The sequence below is a fragment of the Barbatula barbatula genome (assembly GCF_947034865.1).
Source record: "Barbatula barbatula genome assembly, chromosome: 15".
Taxonomy (NCBI): Eukaryota; Metazoa; Chordata; class Actinopteri; order Cypriniformes; family Nemacheilidae; genus Barbatula; species Barbatula barbatula.
Genome location: NC_136778.1, coordinates 10,434,803 through 10,453,560, shown reverse-complemented (window position 1 = coordinate 10,453,560; position 18,758 = coordinate 10,434,803). Strand labels below are relative to the sequence as shown.

The 18,758-nt window shown below is 36.8% G+C and overlaps 1 protein-coding gene across 1 annotated transcript; it reads left to right on the top strand.

Moving 5' to 3' along the window:
• Positions 1–2,920: 2,920 nt before the first annotated feature.
• On the top strand, positions 2,921–17,755 carry moxd1 (monooxygenase, DBH-like 1; the record flags this gene model as incomplete). The annotated part of the gene is made up of 12 exons (XM_079474619.1): positions 2,921–3,190; positions 4,744–4,890; positions 5,352–5,519; positions 5,998–6,081; positions 9,844–10,023; positions 10,555–10,657; positions 10,905–11,071; positions 11,147–11,338; positions 11,971–12,030; positions 13,349–13,491; positions 16,838–17,006; positions 17,097–17,755. The coding sequence occupies 12 exons, from the start codon at positions 2,921–2,923 to the stop codon at positions 17,247–17,249; spliced, it is 1,836 nt and encodes a 611-aa protein (XP_079330745.1). The 3' UTR covers positions 17,250–17,755.
• Between the last annotated feature and the right edge of the window lie 1,003 nt (positions 17,756–18,758).

Genomic DNA, 18,758 nt, shown 5'->3' with positions numbered 1-18,758 from the left:
GCTGAGTAGTCAGAAGCCATTATTAACAGTTTAACTCAACACACGTTTCTGGGTCAAGGGTACGCTGTATATTATATGTGACTCCTGAAGGCCTCCAGAGGGAAGAGCTCACCTGATGCAGACGCTTCTGTGCTTTAATGCTTCTCAGTAAGGGCTTCTAAGTAGGAACATTAAGGAAAAGTGAAGTTTATCGAAAAGAAAAAAGCAATTTCACGCATCATTCCTAAATCCAAAACACTACTAATAATAGAATTAACTTTATTACACACGAAGGCTCAAAAACTTTGTTAGCACGTTAAAGCCCTCCCTAATTGTCATTAGGAAATTACGTTGTTTAAAGTAGGATAATATTGTGAATAACATCAGGAAATACCTTTTAAACCTGCACCCAAAAGCAATAATACCCCTATTAAATGTGTAATGCTTATTTTTCGAGCGCAATATCACTTGAATTTGTTATCTCAATCTGAATGTTTTTTCAGTTTTCTTCAGTGTAATTTAATTTCTGAAACCACGCAGTGTTTATGTAGTTAATCCTTGTACTATACTGTCCTCTTGTGTCTTGAGATGAAACTACAAGCCTGAGAAAATAAAATCGTACTATTGTATGGTATTATTCAGAGAGCTCTACTACAAACACAAATATTACAAAAAGGGAATTTCCACAGTTGCCAATCAGGATGGGCCAAACCATACATAACGTTTAACGTGTTATATTAAACATTGAATTATAATAATAAATCGCAATGTTTCTCAATGCACCATTCATTATTTATAAATAACATACACTTCCACTGCACCATTTGTCAAAACCACTTTATAAATAAAAAAATCAATGAATAGAATTAAAAACCACATTTAGTTATTTAGCAGACGCTTTTATCCAAAGCCACTTACAAAGCATATGTGCAGTAGTCTCATATAGCCTACCACAGCATACAAAGCTAAGGTTGATTTGTTTAAGGATAGAAAGAGTATAAAGAGATGGAGGTCAGAACTAATCGGTCAGGTGCTGACTGAAGAGATGTGTTTTCAGCCGATTCTTAAAGATGGCTAGAATCTGCTGATCTTGTAGCAGCGGGCAGATCATTCCACAAATGTGGAACAGATCCAGAGAAGGTGCGTGAGAATGATTTTTTCCCTTTTTTTGGGATGGCACTAGAACGTTGTTCGTTTGCAGAGCGTATTGGGACCTGGCTGCATTAGCGAGTGAAGATATGGTGGTGCCGAACCAGTGGTGATCCTGAAGGCCAAGAGCAGAGCTTTGAGTTTGAGGCGAGCAACTATGGAGCCAATGTAACTAAATGAAGAGAAGAGTGATGCATGCTCTCTTCGGTTCATTGAACACAATGTATTTTTAATAAATTACTACCAACAAATAATTTGCACGGTCAAAAAATCTGTTATATCTTCTAAATACATCACATCTGCGGAACTGTTTGAGTTGTGAAACTGGAACTCTAAACAACACTCATTTTTCTAAAACAAATGTATTTTGCTTCATCACTCGTATATCACTCTGAAAAGAATGAAAACACTCTTTAAGTGTTCCATAAAGGGATAGTTCACCCAAAAACAATTCTGTCATCCCGTTCACTCACCGTCATGTCATTTCAAACTGGTTTGACTTTCTTTTTTAGCAGAACACAAAAGAAGATATTTTGAAGAAAGTTGTTAACCAAATGGCGCCGGCACCCATTCCCAAACAAAACCAATGCAAGCACATAGCTGCCAGTTAATTCCTTTCTTCTTCGGTGTTCTGTGGAAGATCATGTTTAAAATGAGAAGAGGGTGAGTAAATGATGAATCTATCACTTTAAAAACCAGAGTATGCATTTTCACCACTAGATGGCAGGGATTAGTCACAAATGCAGACTAGACTAGAGTAGACAAGAGTAGACAATAGAATATAATAGAATAGAATAGAATAGAATAGAATAGAATAGAATAGAATAGAATAGAATAGAATAGGAAAGTCTTGTGAGTTTGTGATGGTATTATAGTAGACAGTAACTCCTATCATAATTTGAGCTGTGGTGCCTTTAATAATTCTTTAGACCGAGAAACATCAAATGTTAAATTGTTTTACCTTCCAAACAAATACTATTAGGCCTATAATTTTGGCTTTCTTTGAGACACTTAAACCTGCATTTCGGGTTTTGTAACGATCTGTACCCATATTGTCAAAACGTATACTGCCAGCCTATCATGATTTAGCCTACTCACTCTCTCTAGCGCCAAACACGATAATAATTCAAACAAATGAAATCGATTAATTTTGTTCATCTATTATTCTCACAGTGTTGTTGAGGCTTATTACGAATCATTTCAGGCAATAATTCAATGTGCATGTGTTTCTTAAATATAAACACCGGATTTTCGATTCCCGAGTGACTTGGGTAGTCGACAGCCATATGACGCGGGCTACAAGAAAATAACAAATTCCTCATTATTACTCGCAAAGAACACATATGGGCTCGGGCTAGTTCTCTTTTTACTACTAAAATAAATGAAATTAAATTAAAGGTGGTTCGTGTTATTAAAGTTAATGACACGTTAAACTGAGCACTATAAAACTTCCAGCCCGTTAATTGGCTTAATCCTAACAGGGCCTCGTTTTTAATTTCTAAAAAAGTTTGTTGGGTTGCGTGACATGCTTCTCAACTTGCGCAGAACCTGCGGCGTTTCGTCGGTCACGTCGCTCTCTCGGAGGCGCGATGTGAAGTTCTACGTGTGTTTCACATCAAAGGGGAATCCCACAAGTTTCAACAGTTCAGTGGTGGGAGGCTGCCAGTGCCCGAAAGGATCCCTCCAATGCACCAAAGCAAACAAACACTCTTGCCCTCGGAAGTTGCATATTTCCATCAACAGCTCTATGGATAAAACGCGTCCGTTGCCTGTCTTTTCGATTGAGCTCGATATGTCTGGAAGTAAGCTTCTTTGCGCTGTAGTTTTCTTAACTTCACTGGTTTTCTCAGCGTGCTCGCCAAAGACAGGATTTGTCCATTCAGCTTCCTTAGATGGGGATATGAGATACAACATTAAATGGGGATTTGACGAGTCAACGATAACGTTTGAAGCAGAAGTGGAAACGAGGGGATATATAGGATTTGGCTTGTCACCAACCGGTGCGATGGCTTCGTCTGATATCGTAATCGGCGGCGTGCTTAACGGAAGTCCATATCTACTGGTGAGTCTGAACGCACCTTGAGTGTGGAATGCGAGTCTCTTCGCAAGATCTATAGCATCTATATTCTATAGTCATTACACTTACAGTTAAAAATAATCTGTTAGATAAGCCTTTTGCTTTATTACCCTATATATACTTTCTTAATGCTACCACTATTTTCACTTTCTATTCAAAGACGGAAAATGATTCCTGACATGGTCAATGAAACTCACATGTGCATGGGGTTGATCTTACATTTCCAATTGCACTTATTTGGGATTCGAACCCATGACCCAACAAAGACTAAATCAAGAACAATGTCATCTGTCGGCTTTTTATGTTTCCTGAAACATTTTGGACGTAAATCTTTCACAGTTAGTGACCTACATTCAGGAAGCTGCCCTGGATTTCTGTTAGACAATCCTGAACTCATACAGTTCGTAAGAATGGAACAATTATTGGTGATGTCTTATATTGAAAAGGTTTAAATCCAGGCATGGTTGTACTTACAGGCAATAGACGCAGACACCAGCTCTCCATCCTTTCTGTACCGTGCAATCCCCATCTGACTTTAAATTGTATGATGAATACTGTAATCATCATGGATGTTTGAAATATTGCTATTGTAGGCAAGGACTGTTAATTATATTGTTTAATGGAGGCTCTTTTACACGTATACATTACTGTTTTTGTAAACACGAGTGAGCCATAAGCGCTTCTGCTCCAAAACGTCTACGTCATTGTGTTTAAATGTATTATTAAAAACACTTGACCATGAAGCTGACTAAAGATTTTGAGGTTATACGATTTTGAGGATATATATGTGTCTGTGCGTGTGCTTGTTTAGATATATTTTGTTCTCCTCGCATTAAACTACAATCACAACCCACTTGTGAGGTCACTTTAGTAGTCCTTACTTAATGAAACGGCTCATAAATTGGTCAACTTGTGGTTTTCTTTGAATCTAATGTCATGGACATGTTTGTGTGATGGTTAGGTTTAAGGGTTCGGTATAGAATAATGTAACGTCCCGACAAGTATAGTAAAACGAACACTTATTCAAAGCAGAACCATTGGGCTGCATATTAACAGATATTAATATTAGGCCTACTCAATATCACCTAATAGGTCATCATTAACCTCTTGTCATTTCAAACTTGTATGACATTCCACAGAACACAAAAGGAGATATTTTGAAGAAAGTTGGTAACGGTGCCGGCACCCATTCACTTCCATTGTCTGAACACAAAACCAATGAAAGTGAATGGGTGCCGGTTAACAACATTCTTCTTAATATCTCCTTTCGTGTTCTGTTGAAGAAAGTCATACAGGTTTGAAATGACAAGAGGGTGAGTAAATAATATTTTTTTTGGGTGAACTATCACTTTAACATGTATGCAGTAAATACAATATATGAACTTCCATAAGACTGAACCCATGCCAGTGATGCTGGTGCCATGCTTTACCAGTTAAGTCACAACTGTTTATTATCAAACCTGACCAGATGCCAAACTGAATTAAAATCAATAATCCAATTTGACCTGAGAGTTCTAACTTTGTTCTTCTTCCCTCAGGACTATTTCACAGACTCAAACAGAAAGGTCCATAAAGACCCAGTCCAGAGCTACAAGCTGCTGTATGGAAGGGAAAATGATACACATACTGTCCTGGCTTTCAGCAGAAACATTCAGACGTGTGATGACAATGACAAAGTCATTACGGTAAGGTTTTAGCATAACTTCACCCGCATTTATTGTTCTTGTGCATTGCCATACAGTATGCAATGGTCTATGTATATGTCTTCTTCACATTGACTTAACTTAGTGCAACACACAACTTTCTGCTTTTCTGAAAAGTGCAACTCGTGTTTTCAAATGTTTTGCATGTTATATAATGTCACACAAAATGTTTCATGAACAATTCCTGGCCTATTTCCTAAAACTGCATAGAGCAAGATAAATCTAATTGACTGGCTTTATCCACAATTTAAGGAGTTTTCAAGCTATGCCTCTGGCCTCTCAGTCTTAAATTTAATTTCAACACGTTTTCGTCCACTGAATAAAACAATAGTGCAGTGTTTCATTGGGGGAACATCATTCCCTAAACTGTTGTTTAATTATTACCTGTATAGGAGGTCTCTTGCACTTGAGTCTGTAATTGCCCACAATTTGTCATCGCCCAGGGCAGTACGGTGAGAGTGATCTGGGCATTTCACGCGGAGGACGTGGGAGCATCAGGGCCGGTTTACCACGGGATGAACAGGGGGAGAAAGAGCCTACGGTTACTTAACCCCGGAACCAGCTCCAGCATCCCAGCAGGAACAGCTTTCTTTGACCTTCAAAATGAGAAGGTGAGGAAAGTGCATGCCAGACTGCTAGAGCCTTTGATTTTCTGAGAGTGACAGGGAGGAGCTTTGCTTTAGGCAATAGTGTACCTACTGTTTTGTTTATTTTTACAAGCTTGAAATCAAGGTTCTTGAACTGTTTTTGGATATAAGTGGTAACATGTGAATCCTTTTAAAAATACAAAGCCCTACTGATTGCCTATTTGAAATGAAAACAAGACCTCCTTTCAGCCTGCGGAGTACAGCCAAACACCAGATTTTATAAGAGTGTACATATTACAACAACAAAAAACAGAACATTTGAGTAAGAAAATAGCAGGAAATGAGATTAATAAAACTGGAAGTCCACACTCTCTAGTCTTCTGCCTTTACCAAAATGAAACAATTAAACTCTAACCGCATTTAATCGCCTTGTGACTGGCACATATCGTGATTATGTCATTTTAAAATATAAAAAGTCTAAAGACAGTTTCAAATCTTGTAGGTTCGTGTGCCGGATAAGGATACAACGTACTGGTGCAGAATATTGAAATTCCCAGAGATGAAGAGGAAACATCATGTAATCAGAGTGAGTAATAAAATGATTTAATGTGGTAAAAATTTTGTTACTATTCACTAATAGTGTAAATTAAATTCCACAATTACAATCCACTTAGTTTAGCCTGCTGGACAAAGAATTTAGGAAATATTGGGGACATTTGAATTCAAATGTTATTGATGATCAAAAGCTGGATTTACACTTACACAGTGTAAATATAACAGTGCCATATAACACAACGTGTCGTAGTAATACTGATAATATAGTGAACCAAGTATTTGGGGACTTAATAGGCTAGTTCACTCAAAAAAATAATAATTTATATACCCTTATGTCGTTCAAAATGTGCACGTGTGAAACACACAAAAAGAAGATATTTTGAAAAATGTGGTTTTGTGTCCATACAATGGAAGGGCCAGTGTTGTTTGGTTACCAACTTTCTTCAAAATATTTTCTTCAGTGTTCAGCAGAGGAAAGAATGTCAAACCGGCTGGAAATGATTGAAGAATTTCCAATTTCCAAGAATTTTCCAATTTCCAAGAATGTTTCAATGTTTTTGGGCTACATAACAAAAATAGAAACAGGTGCCATTCGTTTAAAAAGACACCACAAGTGCACTTAAAATAAAATAATTATATTGATAACACATATTGAGACAACATGAATTTGGACACCTTCTAGTAGTCAAACGTTAGTGGTGCCATGTACTGCATGTGGTTGCTTTGTTAGGACACCTGTGTGAACTCAAACTGCCTTTGTACATCCATTGAAACTCAAAACCATTTGTTTCAAAGTAATTGCACAAAGGCTCGGAAAAATGCAGTTCTAGAACAAGAGGATCCTTTTTTTACAGATGACACATTGCTTAATAGACATTCATGATTTATGGTTTAGACTATGGTTTTATTTTAGAAGCCTTTGCTTGTTTTATGTTACGTCCTCACTGCTGTTTTTGTACGTCTTCACCTAGGTATAAAAACATCACCTGTATTTTCATCTTTCTGTCTGTCTGTCTCTCTGCCTGTAATTGATGTCCCACCTGTTCATTATTGTCTTTTGTAGTTGGTATTAATAGATCAAACAGGTTAAAGGAATTATACTTCCTTTGCTGTAGATGAAAGGGTATCTCGTAACTGAGCTTTTCAAGTTTTCTTAATAAGAGGCAGAATAGGTAATGCTAAAAGACTTTAATCATATGATAAAACACCACAATTATGTTTCATCCTTTCAGACAAATTGTTCATAGGGACTTATCTTTAATTAACAGATTGGTGTGAAAAATGCAGCTGTAAAAATGCAGTCATCTGCATCATGCATTTATCACTGTGACTACAGCTGCACGTTTTTCGCGGATAACATTGACTCTGCTCATGAAGAAGCGAGAAGTTCATAGTATGAATGTGACCCATTTAGTGAAAGTGAATCTGTCAGCATATAGTGTAATGTGCTGGATACAAAGAAGCTACAGTGAGGGACTTTTTCTCAGACTGTATATTACAGGCGATGAAACATACATACACCAATCTTTTATGTATTTAGAGAAAAGCAGGCCTTTGTGATTGTCAAGCCCCACCGAATGACCAAAATAAATATAAAGCGATAAAGCTCTAGCACAACATTAAAATATATGTCATTAAAAGTAAATATAAAGTTTGTCCCTATATTGGATGAATTTTTTGATTATACTGAATAACATTTCACTAACTTCAACTAAACATTAATATTTTGTATATTAATTTGACCCTTGAATCACCTCCCTCCCATCCTCCACAGTAGCCTGGAATCTGTAAAGCTCCAGGCTGTGATGTCAGATGCCAGCAGCTGCTCCCATAACCACACCAGTGTCTGAATATTTCCTGCTCTGTTTCCTGCCTATTCCATGGAGCAGATGTGTAACTGTCAAATAGGAACAGATTTTCCAGACACTGTGCTCTCACTCTCTATCTCAGCCTGTATTGTCACTGTCCAGATTCGGATCTTGCTGTAGTCTCGCGTTTACTTTTAATTTGTCGTGGCTGTCTGGCAAATCTGTGAAATATACGCAGTGTGGCCTCGATTTACAGATTGTACATGTATTGTAAGGTTTCAAAGATACAGGTAGTGTATTGGGAATGAGGAAATAGGCTATATTCTTACAGGCAAATATATTTGGGCACTATTTAAAATAGGCTTTTGCTTGCAGTAATTGTGGTGATGAGTAAATCATTAGAATTCCTGAGTATTACACGCTTGAAGTTGCGAAATCAGAAGAATACCAGCTTCTCAATAACAAATCACACAGTCATATTACTTGGTGGTTATGTAGTTACTTTACAATTCTTAAGATTAGTTATCTAAATTAACATGAAATGACAACATACAAATATTCTACAGCATTTTTTATACGTTCATTTCAACATTTACTAATACAATACAAAAGTTAATGTTGTATCTGTTATATAAGTTAAAGGGACAGTTTGCTCAAAAATATAAATTCTGTCATCATTTACTCACCCTCGTGTCATCTTGCTTAAAGGAACAGTTAACCCAAAAATGAAAATTCTGTCTTCATGTACTCAAGTTGTTCCATATCTGCATTAATGTATTTGATTGATGAACACAAGATATTTGGAAGAATATTTGGAAGATTGTAACAAAACAAAATTCATGGCCACCATTGAAGGATTATTATGGCCACCATAGTAGGAACATTGCTTTATAAATTGCGTACAATATAGGGAAGCAAACTTTTCTGGGGCACTTTTGACTACTGTACCATTGTCATTTTTCCTACTATGGTAGTCAATGGTGGGCGATAACTGTTTGGTTAAAAGCATTCTTCCAAATATCTCTCTTTGGTTTATCAGAACATGAAATTTATAGATTTGGAAAAGCTATTTTTTGACCGAACTGTTTCTTTAACACAAAAGGAGATTTTGTGAAAAATGTTGGTAAAACTTTTGTGTTCCACAGGTTTTGAATGACATGAGCATAAATGATGACAGGATTTATGTTTTTATAAACTGTTTCTTTAATGCACTTGACAGTAACTCAAATAACAATTTCATAAAAGTATCATTCAGTAACTAATGTCAATTAACATAATTATTATTACCAGCAAAATGTGCAAACCATTGGTCCAACCGTGCAGCTTCACAATAATCATCAGTATAACAACAGTGCCATCATACAGTATGGTTACTGCAGGTACTGTAGATGAATCAGACACTAATTGTTATTGCTTAAAAATTGTTTTATTCTCCAAATGATTATATTAGAACAATTCCATTAGCTTTTAGACTCCAAAATGGCTCATCATGGATAAATAAGAAGAGGTGGAAGAGGAATGTTTTTATATTTATTCAGCCACTGTTTGGCCCCGGGTCCCACTGATTCAGACAGAGACCCCTGGAAGAGCAGGACACAGATCACTCTGTTGGAAATGCTTTTATTTAGAATTCCAGTTCCGACAGAAGAAGCCCACTGTGAGGAGAAAAATAATTCTGAAATCCCCTACTTCCTATTCCAGAGATATCTGGGCTAGTTTTAGCACACACAAAAATACACCCACACACACATAGGAAGAACTGCTGTTTCCACACACAGGATCTAGAAGAAAAAATGGAAATGATTTTTGTACAATTTCTCTGGCTAATCCCCGCTTTATTAAGCTTGGACAGGCGTGTAGATGTGAAATTCGTCAGTTTTTTACTCTCTTAAATATTGTACATTAGTTTACAACTAACCAAACTAATGTAACTATATAATCGCTTTAACATTTATATTCTTTGCTTATCTTTGTTCTGTTTTCAGATAGAGCCGTTGATTCAGAAGGGTCATGAGAATCTGGTCCATCACATTCTGCTTTACCAGTGCAATAGCAATCTGAACAAAAGTGAGATCAACAGAGAACATGAATGCTATCATCCAAACATGCCAGACTCCTTTTTCACCTGCGAAACCATCCTGTTCGCCTGGGCTATCGGGGGAGAGGTGGTCCTTTTTTGTGTGTTTTATATTAATGCTAATAGAGTCATGAAAGGATTTTCTCTCGCTTTGCCTGAGATTTCTTGGATTTATTTTCAATGATGAGCTAGTTGTAATGCATTATTGGGCCGTTTAAGAATTTAAGATAGCATACAGTGATACAATCTGTTTATTTTGGCATGTACACTGACAAAACTGTTTTCTCTTCCATATAACATTCCATACACTCTAAAAAAGGTGCTTAAAAGGTTCTTCACAGCAATGCCCCATTAGAAGAACCATTTTTGGTTCAACAAAGAACCATTCAGTCAAAGGTTCTTTAAAGAACCATCTCTTTCTTACCTTTCCATAATCTGAAGAACCTTTTTCACCACAAAGAACCTTTTGTGAAACAGAACCATGTAACCATCTAAACAATAAAGGTTCTTCTATGGCATCGAAGAACCTTTTGAAGCACCTTTATTTTGAAGTGAGTCAATTTTATAATAAAATAGTGGATTTCTAAAGTAAATTCAAAACTTTTTTTATCCATTCTAGGGCTTCACCTATCCTCCACATGTTGGAATGTCTATAGGAACCTCAATGGATCCAGTCTTTGTACAGATGGAAGTTCACTTTGATAATCCGTCTTTACAAAAAGGTAACAAACATTTAAGGCCAAACCCAACAGTCAACAATACAGACATCCAGAACATACATTTATTTAAAATGAACTCTAAAATGATACAGTCTAAAATGTGACTTTTACAGTATATGTAGGTGATAGAATATAGAGCATGTAATAATCATTGGACAGTTTCTCGCCCAATCATAACAAAGACAAGAATGATAGAGCTTTTCTGTAAGGCCTAAACCTCAAAGATGTTCAAAGTGTGATCTCAACACAGGAAAAGTGGACAGCTCAGGTCTGCGCCTGTACTATAGCCCCAACCTGAGGCGTTATGATGCTGGGGTCATTGAGACAGGAGTGTGGGTCAGTCTCTATCACATGCTCCCTCCAGGCATGCAGGATTATATTACAGAAGGACACTGCACACAGGAGTGTCTACAGGAAGTAGGACAGATAAACAGAATACACTCTATTTAAACTTTATTACTGTCTGCCTGACTGTCATTCCCTGTCTGTAAGTCATTAAACAGTGAGATGCCCAGTGGAGTTCATGTGTTTGCAGTGCTGCTTCATGCTCACCTGGCAGGCCGGTCTATCAGAGCACGACATTTCCGCCAGCAGATCGAGCTCACGCCGCTGGCCTCAGATGACCAGTTTGATTTCAACTTCCAAGAGTTCCAGCCGCTCAGCCAGGAGAGACTCATTTTACCCGTAAGACAAAGTTTATTAGAGTATTAAAGCTTAGTTTGGGATAATCTTGTCTTTTAGGCATCATTTGGTAAAGTGATAAATCTGCCTTTATGTACTCAGCAAAACATAAAAGAAGATATTTTGAAAAATGTTGTTACATGGACTCTATCCATGCAATAGAAGCAAATGGGGTCAAGTTTTGACTGATGGAAGAAAATTGTTAGTTAAGAACACTATCAGATAGAGTAAATGCAATGGTTGTCTTCAGTACAGTAGACAGGCTGCACTTTTATATGACTGGTAGTATGATTTTTATGTGCAACTATTAAATATTCATATCTTATAGTTGTAATACTAATTGTATTACCTACTGTTGTGTATTACGACTTGGGTAATAATTTCAATAAAGAGGGCACTTTCAGATAGCCTTTGTATATCTGTAGGACTGGTTCCTCTTTAAAAGGATTGTGGACTGACTTGTTGTCTTGTTCTGTGATTATAATCAAAGAGGTTCTAATAACTTGTGCATAAATGGCTTTCAGTTATCTCTTCTTTATGGCTAACACACAACAGTTTTCACATGAATCAGTGTAACATATATTTGGGACGTTTCTTGACATTTCTGAGCTAATCGTGTCTTTTTCTGTCATCAGGGTGATTCTCTAATCACAGAATGTAGATATAACACCAAAGGCAGAATGAATATGACTTGGGTAAGATTAAACTCATGAATCTTTAGATTTGTGTTACATAGTTGGGGTTAGATTCCACCAATTATTAAATAAACCCATATAGATTATGTAATAAAAACACAACGCTTCATTATGTAAGTTCTTTAAACACCTCTGAAGATCCTCCAAAAAAATTCACACTGGACCTTTAAATATGATATAACTTAATAACTATATTAATTTTTATCCTGGTCAAGTGTTTTCAAAACATTTGTGACTCCGTCTGTGAAATCCAGACTATCATTTCATAATCTAAATATGATAGCATCAAAGTTTAATTTGAATTAATAATTTCCCTATGATTTAAATCTTTGACATGGTATTACCATTATCAAGGCTATTTTCACAGACTGTATTTTACACTATGTTGCATGATTTTAAGTAGACAACAGTAAATCACAAAATTGACTTTAGCTGGGTGTTCAAAGGCAGGGTCACATTTAGCAAATCTGTGGGAAACAGATGAAATGCAATAAGAAGATAATCATCAGAATGAGAATGCCGATGGTGTCAGGTTGAAATTGAAGACATACCAATCATCTACTAATGGAACCATCTGTGCATTACTTTTACCCTTAGTGGAAAATTTACCATCTGGTGTTTTGTAAGTTGCTTAAAGTCTTTAAACTCTGTGTGTGACACACATGTGAAATATTACCAGTTTTAAGCCACCATTTTAAATATACTAGGAACAGGGTAGGCAAAGAGGTTGTGGGACAGCCAGGAACAATGTCCCAGGCCCTGTGACACGAACATCTTGTTCCAGACACAAGGAATTTTAGTAGAATCACAAATGACACTAGGTTGTCACAAGTGTAGTTTTAAAGAAAAAACAACAATAAAAAAACTTGATGAATTCAATATAACATTAGACAAAGACATAAAACATTATACTTTTAATCTAGCCATGTTCAGAATGTCATCAAGAGCATGTGTGTTCTGACCAAAACTCTTGTGTACTTTTGGCCAAACAGTATTTTTTCTGACAGCCGCTGGTCTGTGATGAATTCAGCAACTGACGTCTATCTGTACACAGGCAGCCAGTGAAGTACAGGCTGAGCTAAGACACAGAGCTGCTTTTTCTCTGTACACAGTCCATAATCCATAAAAATCTGAGCCAAATCACTAGCGTTTGGATTCATTTTAAAGAGATCAAGATATAGCTGCAGCTCATTGCTTGTCAGTTAAGTTTAGTCAAGTATGTAGCATAATTTGTCACAGACTTTTAGCTGTAATAGTGCTTTGGATGTTTAATTGTGGTGTTGTATTTCAAGGTCTTCACCCTAGAATTTGTTTACAGGGAGGTCTCAGCACCCGGGATGAGATGTGTTTGTCATACCTGCTTTACTACCCGAGGGTCAACCTTGCCAGGTGCGAGAGTTTACCAGAAATTACCGGCCAGCTCAAATTCATCGGGGTCAAAGAGATTCAAGAACCTGTTACGTAAGTCAAAACAACCTACTCAAAGCTTGATAAGGAGACATAGATATATATAACAGGATGCCTCATTCAAGGCACATGGAAGTGTCCGCCATCTTGGAACGGTCCACTGACGTCACTCACAGTTTGCTTAGCTATGTTAGTCAAAGGTGCCCCAGTACTGTTTGTTTTCCTACATTTTTCAATTTTGTTCAACAGAACATAAAAAGATTTTAAAAACGTTCCTACAATAGTAGATGATGATGTTACAGAACTGAAAATGGCTAACATTGTTACAAATATCTTTGTATATAGGGTTGAAACAACCTGAGGGTGAGTAAAAGATGACATAATTTTTCAGTAAACTAGCCCTTTAAGATTTACAGCTATATAATCCTTCCACTCCTAACCTTCGGATAGAGCAACAGTTTAAAAAGTAACCCAATTCCACGGGAAAGCCACAGACTTGGCAACACAGACCGGCTCACACCCTTCCAATATATCGGACGACTAGGTATAGCGGCCCATAGAAACAGATGCTAACGCAGCATCTAGTTTATATGTATGCAGTTAGTGGCACAAGGATCACAAATACATGCATCATGATTCAAGAATGACAGTTTCAGGATGTTTATTTAAATTTACAGAATGATAAATGTACTGTAACAGAGCGGGTGCTTATACATGCTTGATAAAAATGCTTCTCATGATCTTAGAAATCGTTTAATTAAAAGGCCCTGTTCTTTCACGGTTTTTGAGGCTTTGGTTATGTTTTTTGGGTGTTTAACAATGGATGTTAATCTTTCTAATAAAAAAACGCTTTATCTTTCACATATTTAAAGAATATTGACCGACCTCAGTCCTGCTAACAAAACAACTGGATTTCTTCCTGTCTATATAAAGTCCTTCCTTCCGAAACGCTCTGAAACGCACGTGCATGCGTGCGTGTGTGATGTCCCACCCATACCATATCAGCGAGCTTCCGCTTCTCAGACTGTTGTGATTGGTCGGTGCCCTTCAGTGCACGTGTATTTATAAGGTTTGGCTTTTAGCAATAAACAACTTCACTTTATCAGTTAAAAACATGCAGATCGATCGAAGTGTAACGGAGGCTTGCTAGTGCATGTGCAAACGTCAATCTTTGTTAGAGATCGCAATTATTTCCCTGCTATGGCGAGGGAAATGACATGGGACCGAATGACGTCAGACCGGTTATATTAATTAACACTGATAACAGAAGCTTTAGTTTTTTCTTTTTATATTGGACTTAAGTTGGATAATAAAACAAGCAGATTAACCACGAGACACATGCAAGCAGGACTTCAAAGGACGTTTCACGAGTTCTAGAACAGGGGTTCTCAACCTTTTGCAACTCATGGCCCACCAAGAACTGTTAAAACAATTTCCGAGGACTACCTTTCAGTATGAACACAGAATATTCAAAGAGTACATATACTGTTAATCTTTTATGCCACAGTCGCGACTTAGTCAAGGAAGAAATTTGTCGAGTAAGAAATTATGATTTATTTTTAATAATAGCGTCGAAGTGTGTGGTGAGAATTAAGGCTGTGACGGTGGCCGTCACAACCGTAACACCGCGGTGGTAACACCCCCTTCCTTTGGAGGAAACCAAAGGAACGGGGAACAAGTGGACAGATTAACAGTATACTGCAACATCAAACTTTCTAAAAGTGAATTGTTAGATTTAAATGTCGGTGGAAACTGCAACAACAGACATTATCGACCCCCTAATGTTTGTTGGGGCTCATAAAATGGAAAACAACTTTAAAAGTGTTTAAAACAGGAGAAACCAAATAAATGTCTGACGTCATCCCCACAGGCTTGCCAAACAATGAAGTGATCAAATCATGGTAAATTGCTCAAGAGCTTTACAAGAAGATCTGGCATCTTGCTCCCATCATTCCACCAGAAAGTACAATTTGTTTGTCTGATCCTCTTAAACATCTGGTATGGACATTGTAAAATTTGTTTGTCTCCTTTTAAAGTGGCTCAAGAGACACATAAAGACATCCTTAAACCACAAGCCTGTCCTGTGAATAGATCGCCTGAGAGATTGTATCAAATCCAGTCTGTTCTTAATGCAAGAGAAAAAAAACTGTCACTTGCTTTAACATTTGTTTTTTGTGATAAGCACCAAAACATGCAGTCTGTGGGCATAGTGGGTTATGCAATTTATATAATCCGTTCAGTATATGTTATGTTGCATCTAAACCAGTCAGCTAAATATATGTCTATCTTAAATAATTATAGCTCTGGCTAAGATGTTATCTTTCTGTGATGCTATAAATCTGAAAACAAACTGTATGAGTTATAAGACTGCACAGCTGTAGTTGGTTTAGCCACATGTGTTTGACTCCCACAGAAGTATGACAGTCATCTCTGTAGTATTGCCGTGTTGATTGTGTTTTGTATAGATTCTGTTGTGTGTGTGGAGGGAGAGTGAACAGAAAAAGTTGTGTGTTTAGTTTATACGTGCACACACGCTTGTTTGTTTTTTCGCGTGAGAGTGGGTGAATGTTTTTGGGTTTGCATACATCTAAAATGAGGAACATCTGAGGAGCCCCGCCGATGGGGTGTGTTTGTTCAACCCCCTGAGGCTCCAAGCTGTACTGTGCATGGATGCTGGAATTAGGGGGCATTTAAGGGGATAGATCTGGCAACCTTATCAGATTTTGTTTCAAAGCTCTCCCCCTCAAGCGCCCTCTGTCTTTCTGTCTCCTTCGTTCTCTCTCCTATACAGCTCACTGAGGGGGATGTTGTGCCTGTAGGACTGTCTTTGGTCAAGGTGTAAATTCTTGATACACAAACTGTCGTGTATAATTTGGGAAATGGGTTTAAGGGACATCACTCATAGGTTTAAGATGAGTGTCCTTATATTTCCAATTTAATTTCACAGATGGAGTTCTTATCTAAGCAGCACATAAGAAAAATAGATCAATTGGCTCAATTGTTCCCTTTTAATTCATGTATTCGAGACACAATTTCAAATATCTGGAATAGTTTAGATTTGAATGTATAAAAAGAGGTTACAGATGTATAAATGTATAATTTTTTACACAGGTTAACTCTAAAAGGATCATTCCCTTGTGTCCTTCGAAACCAGTATGACTTTCTTCTGCAGAACACAAAAGAGGATATTGTGAAGAATGTTGGTAAATAAAAAAACATTGACTTCCATAGGGCACAAAACTATGTCTTCTGTTGTGTTCCACAGAAAAAAGAGTCGTAAACAGGTTTTTAATGACATTTGGATGAAGAAATGATGATGAAATAATTCATTTTTATCTTTTGTTGACCTATTCATTTAAGGACACTTCTACCCAAACCCAAACTATTTTATTCTTTCCAGAACGTGGCCATTTGTGATTAAAAGTCCTAAGAAATTCAGCAATTTGTCCTTTACGGAGGCAATGGATAAATACAGATGGACAAGGAAGAGAGGAAAAGAGTTTAATGAAGTTGTTCGGAAACTCCCCATGAATGTCCGCTGCTCTAAGATCGGCCAGGATGAGTGGTCGGTGAGTAAACGTGCTGTATATTTTTACCTTTATTCTTTAAATAGTTTGAAGTAATAACTAAAATGTTTATGATCATTTTTTCTGTCAAAGATTCAAGGCATAATCGTCTCTCCACCCGAGCTGAAGTCAGAGCAGAAGTCTGAGGATGCTCTGCCCTGTAGAAATGTCTCAGAGTCCGAGTTTGAAAGTTTCCTTAACGTGTTCCTCACAGCATGTCTACTGCTCATACTACAGACACACTAACACCTCTAAAATCTGCTGTCATCCCAGTTCTCTAAATCTTTACATACATTACAGAAGGTCCCACCGACCCCAGTGTTAACCATCAGTACACGGCACAGTTGAGATGGTTTACATATTGGATACGCTATAGTGTAACTGCACTGTGATTCATGCTTATTAAGCCCCGGTCAAAGTTTACTAACCCTCTGGATGAATTCATGCTCCTCATAAAAAATCATTGGATTCATGCATACTGCAACTTCAAGCGAGGGTCTCTCTCTTTAAATCATCAAAATCTCATTACGAATAGATGATTATATTGCTCACCACAATGTCTAACCTGTTGTGATTGCAAAGCGGTTTAGTACAAAGTTAAAGAGTTAAACCTGCACCAAAAATTCAGTACAGGCCAACACATGAAAATGCTTTAAGTGAAGAGTTCTGTTCCTCTAATCGTAAGCTACAATAAATGTGTTTCATAAATGAATTCTGGCATTATATTCAAAATAATAAACCTTTTATATGATGTCTGGGTCTCATAGCAATACATGCTCATTTCTTTTAAATATTTAAAAACTTGTTTTTGAAGATACTTTTTTATGAAAAAAAACTTATTTTATTACATTTATTTTTTCATGTTATATTGCGTTCCTCCCTCATGAATGTTTTTTCATAGACAAGCCATCTGTTCATGCTGTGTGTATTTTATAAGAAAACATATTTGCATTACAGTTTTTTGAAGCATCAGTTCCAGTTGATATAAAACAAGGTCAAAATAGTTCACTAAATAAATGCTCCCCGTTGACTTTCCATTGTAGGAATAAAACTTACTATGGCAAGTCGATGGGAAACAAGTTTGGGTGAACTTAATGTTATATATAATATTTTTGAGGGCTACAACTAGGACTGTTAAGTTATCGGATATTCACTACACAGTTATCATGGCAAAAATCATGATAATATTGAAATTTCTATTGAAGAAACAATAATATCGGTCAAATGAATCTTTAATTTAGTTCATTTTGTGAATCAAATTTAAAACATTGTATCGAGAGTGTAGTGAGGTGGAAAGAGTTTGAAACCATGTAGGCTCTTGAGGCAAAAGGGTAAACAAGTGCTGAATTATTTATGATATTATCGTATGTGTAAAATCAACCCTATTTATAATCAATAGTATCATGGTTTTTATATCAGTATACTGTTGTCACACCCTGATTTGAGATTAGGGCTGTTAAACGATTAATTGAAAGTATACACGTCCTGCATTAAAGTTTGTGTTTACATAATAAATGTCTGTGTACAGTGCATATTCTGTTTTTATAAACACATGAACATGCACATATTCAGACGTGCTCTAATTTGTTGATACCTTTACAGCTCATTTTAATAATGCTTCATTCCTCCTGAAGAGTGTTGAAATTAAAAGCTATTGTATCGTGTCTACTTGCATGCCTTTGGTATGTCATATAATAAAGCAAAGAAGCTGTGGAAAGAGATGAATTATTGCTTATTCTATAAAGATATCCTAAA